Source organism: Lolium perenne, chromosome 1 (genome assembly GCF_019359855.2).
Source record: "Lolium perenne isolate Kyuss_39 chromosome 1, Kyuss_2.0, whole genome shotgun sequence".
Lineage (NCBI taxonomy): Eukaryota > Viridiplantae > Streptophyta > Magnoliopsida > Poales > Poaceae > Lolium > Lolium perenne.
In genome coordinates this window covers 150,230,402-150,234,939 of record NC_067244.2, presented here as the reverse complement: position 1 = coordinate 150,234,939, position 4,538 = coordinate 150,230,402, and the positions used below count along the sequence as shown (strand labels likewise).

The following is a 4,538-nucleotide window of genomic DNA, read 5'->3' as shown; positions in this document are numbered from 1 at the left end:
CAGCGGCGGACCTATGTTGGGCAAAAACCGGGTCATGGCCCGCCTAGCCCAAGAATTTTTAGCATGTATGCTTGTTAAATTTAGCCCAATAATAGCCAATTTTACCAATATTTAGTGTATTGGCCCGCCCAACATTTTAGGCCTAGTTCCGCCGTTGTCCATGAAGTCCTTTGTATATACCTTGTCAAGCAAACGGACAATTTTTCCATGACCAGTGCATGCAATCGATGCTTTCAAGCATCCCAGAGAATCCTCTCGCTGTATTTTGTGCCATGATCTTTGCAGTCTCTTCTTCTTTTGTCCCTCTCAAGTAATATTTGCCAACATTTTCCACCATAGCTCGGCAAAACTTGTACATGCACTCAATAGCAGTAGACTCACTCATGCGAAGGTAGTTGTCATGTGTATCGGCAGGTGCTCCGTATGCAAGCATCCTCATGGAAGCGGTGCAATTCTGAATCAACAAGAACCCGGCAATGCCAACAGCGTCGTGCTTCAGCTTGAAGTAGGGGTCGAGCTCTCAAACGCCGTGGAGAGTATTCATGAATAAACCCTTGCTCATCCTATACCGACGCCGAAAATTATCGGCATGTGTTGCTTCATCTGCGAAGTAATCGTTGTGCAGCATGGTATGCCCCTGCATCCTCTGTTGGGGCTTCGACTTCTTTCTTCCCGCATTTGAACCTCTGCGGCACATCCTCTTTCGCTTCTCTGCCTCGGCGTCAAGCATGTTCTGGAGGGACGCGATGATCGACAAATGCTCTCGAATGTCTTCGTCGAAGGCTTGCTCTTCCTCCAACAGTCGGACAATCATCTTGTCGTCGCTATCCGTGTCTGAAGCAAAACAAAGGGTTAAAATTCAGCCGCGACAGAGGAGGCAACGAACGGCGACCTATCGCGCCTACTAGACAAGGCGTCGAACACCTTCTATGCGCGGAGGTGGGGCGGATTTGCCAGCGCGTTCTGGAACATACACTATCCCGCTGTACCTGAGAGTACATTTTTTTGATTGTGCAGAAAATAATATTTCTAAGTTTGAAAACATAAAAAAAATACACGCACATATTGAATGATTTACGTGTAAGTTTTTTTTGTGTGAAACACAGTACAATTATGAACGCTCACACATACACACATACACTCACCCCTATGAACGCATGTACACCCACTCTACCCATATGAGCACCTCCGAGGAACTAGTAAATATGTACGCCCACCCTACCCATATAAGCATACAACAACAACAACCAAGCCTTTCAGTCCCAAACAAGTTGGGGTAGGCTAGAGTTGAAACCCATAAGATCTCGAAGCCAAGTCATGGTTCCGGAACATGGATAGCTAACTTCCACGCACCCCTATCCATGGCTAAATCTTTGTCGATATTCCAAACCTTCAGATCTCTCTTAACGGACTCCTCCCATGTCAATTTTGGTCTACCACGACCCCTCTTAACATTCTCATCACGCTTTATCCGTCCGCTATGCACTGGCGCTTCCGGAGGCCTCCGTTGGATATGTCCAAACCATCTGAGATGATGTTGGACCAGCTTCTCTTCAATCGGTGCTACCCCAACTCTCTCCCGTATATCGTCGTTCCGTACCCAATCCTTTCTTGTGTAGCCACATATCCATCTCAACATGCGCATCTCTGCTACACTTAACTGTTGGATATGTCGTCTCTTCGTTGGCCAACACTCAGCGCCATACAACATCGCATGTCGGATAGCTGTCCTATAAAGCCTGCCTTTTAGCTTTTGTGGCACTCTCTTGTCATAGAGTATGCCAGAAGCTTGGCGCCACTTCATCCAACCAGCCTTGATTCGGTGGCCCACATCTTCATCGATATCGCCATCCTTCTGCAACATGGACCCCAAATATCGAAAAGTGTCTCTCTCCGGTACCACCTGCCCATCAAGGCTAACCTCTCCCTCCTCGTGCCTAGTAGAACTGAAACTGCACCTCATGTATTCAGTTTTAGTTCTACTAAGCCTAAAACCTTTCGATTTGACAGTTCGCCTCCACAACTCTAACTTTCTATTAACCCCCGTTCGGCTATCATCGACTAGCACCACATCATCCGCAAAGAGCATACACCATGGGATGTCTCCTTGTATATCCCTTGTGACCTCATCCATCACCAAATCAAAAAGATAAGGGCTCAAAGCTGACCCTTGGTGTAGCCCTATTCTAATTGGAAAGTCATCAGTGTCGCCATCGCTTGTTCGAACACTTGTCACAACATTATCATACATATCCTTGATGAGGGTAATGTACTTTATTGGGACTTTGTGTTTCTCCAAGGCCCACCACATGACATTTCGAGGTATCTTATCATAGGCCTTCTCCAAATCAATGAACACCATATGAAGGTCCTTCTTTTGCTCCATGTATCTCTCCATCAGCTATCGTACCAAGAAGATGGCTTCCATGGTAGACCTCCCAGGCATGAAACCAAATTGGTTTTTGGTCACGCTTGTCAACCTTCTTCAGCGGTGCTCAATGACTCTCTCCCATAGCTTCATAGTATGGCTCATCAGCTTGACTCCACGGTAATTAGTACAACTTTGAACATCCCCCTTGTTCTTGAAGATTGGTACTAAAATACTCTGCCTCCATTCTTCGGGCATCTTGTTTGACCGAAAAATGAGGTTGAAAAGCTTAGTTAGCCATACTATCGCTACGTCTCCAAGGCCTCTCCACGCCTCGATGGGGATACCATCAGGACCCATCGCCTTGCCGCCTTTCATCCTCCTTAACGCCTCCTTAACCTCAGACTCCTGGATATGTCGCACAAAGCACATGCTGGTATCATCAAAGGAGTCGTCTAGCTCAATGGTAGAGCTCTCAGCCTCCCCATTGTAAAGGTTGTCAAAGTACTCCTGCCATCTACGCTTGATCGCCTCATCCTTCACAAGAAGCTGATCATCTTCGTCCTTGATGCATTTGACTTCGTTGACATCCCTCGTCTTCCTCTCCCTAAACTTGGCCATCTTATAGATGTCCCTTTCGCCTTCCTTCAGGTTTAAACGTTGGTAGAGGTCCTCATACGCCCGACCCCTTACTTCACTCACCGCCCGCTTTGCAGCCTTCTTCGCCACCTTGTACTTCTCCATGTTAGCTGCACTCCTGTCCAGATATAGGCATCTGAAACAGTCCTTTTTCTCCCTAATAACCTTCCGGACCTCATCGTTCCACCACCAGGTATCCTTAGCTTCCCTTCTACTTCCATTCGTCACCCCAAACTCCTCTACAGCGACCTTCCACAAGCAGGTCGCCATACTCGTCCACATCATGTTTGCGTCGCCTCCTTCCTCCCAAGGACCCTCCTTAATAACCCTCTCCCTGAAAGCCTGGGATGCCTCACCCTTGAGCTTCCACCACTTTGTTCTAGCGACTTTGGCGCGCTTACCCCGCTGGACACGGATCCTAAAGCGAAAGTCAGCAACCACCAGCTTATGTTGAGGGACAACACTCTCTCCAGGTATCACCTTACAATCAATGCAGGCGCGTCTGTCTTCTCTTCTAGGGAGGACAAAATCAATCTGGCTAGAGTGTAGACCACTACTAAACGTCACTAGATGGGATTCTCTCTTCCTAAAGAGGGTGTTAGCTACGACCATGTCATAGGCTAGAGCGAAGCTCAGGACATCTTCTCCTTCTTGGTTCCTGATGCCATATTCAAAGCCCCCATGCACCCTTTCAAAACCTGTGTTAGATGTACCCACATGGCCATTGAGGTCTCCTCCTATGAAGAGCTTCTCACCAATAGGTACCCTCCTAACCAAGTCCTCCAGGCCTTCCCAGAACTCTCTCTTGGTGCTCTCATTGTGGCCTACTTGTGGGGCATACGCGCTGATAACATTGAGGACTAAGTCCCCAACAACCAGCTTGACAAGGATCATCCGGTCCCCTTGCCTCTTGACGTCCACAACTCCATCCCTGAGGCTCTTATTGACCAAGATGCCTACTCCATTTTTGTTTGAAGTTGTCCCAGTGTACCACAACTTGAAACCGGTATCCTCCACCTCGTTCGCCTTCTGTCCCTTCCATTTGGTCTCTTGGACACATAGGACATCAACACGCCTCCTCACCGCTGTATCAACTAACTCCCGTAACTTACCCGTCAGGGACCCTACGTTCCAGCTACCTAAGCGTATCCTCCTAGGCTCGGCTAACTTCCTTACCCTCCGCACTCGTCGAGTCAAATGCGGAGACCCTTGCTCATTTTTCACTACACCGGGGCGTCGGTGCAGCGCGCCACTAAGGATGCGGCGACCCGACCCTTGCTCACTTATCACCGTATCCAGATCAAGATACGGCGCGCCACCAAGGGGGTGACGGCCCGGCCCTTGCCCATTTGACACCACACCCGGGTTCCGATGTGGCGCGTCGCTAAGAGGGTTACGCCCCAACGAGATTCCTTTGGGTTTCATCTCCATAAGAGTGGCTGGGTTTTTTACGTTGGCTCGCCTCGCCTATCACAACCCTCCTCCTTTACCCGGGCTTGGGACCGGCTATGTTGAGACAACATAGGCGGAG

At 48.9% G+C, this 4,538-nt stretch overlaps 1 protein-coding gene across 1 annotated transcript; it reads right to left on the bottom strand.

Annotated features, from left to right (window-relative positions):
- Positions 1-520: 520 nt before the first annotated feature.
- On the bottom strand, positions 521-4,538 carry LOC127299527 (uncharacterized). Its single transcript, XM_051329528.2, has 2 exons — positions 3,010-4,538; positions 521-834 (listed from the first exon to the last, which is right to left on the bottom strand). The coding sequence occupies exons 1-2, from the start codon at positions 4,436-4,438 to the stop codon at positions 521-523; spliced, it is 1,743 nt and encodes a 580-aa protein (XP_051185488.2). The 5' UTR covers positions 4,439-4,538.

Excerpts from the sequence above, each read along its gene's own strand:
- LOC127299527 (XM_051329528.2), bottom strand. The coding sequence starts at position 4,438 with ATGGAGATGAAACCCAAAGGAATCTCGTTGGGGCGTAACCCTCTTAGC. Across the intron at positions 835-3,009 it reads ACGTTTAAACCTGAAGGAAG|ACACGGATAGCGACGACAAG; the intron begins GCGAAAGGGACA and ends GTTTTGCTTCAG.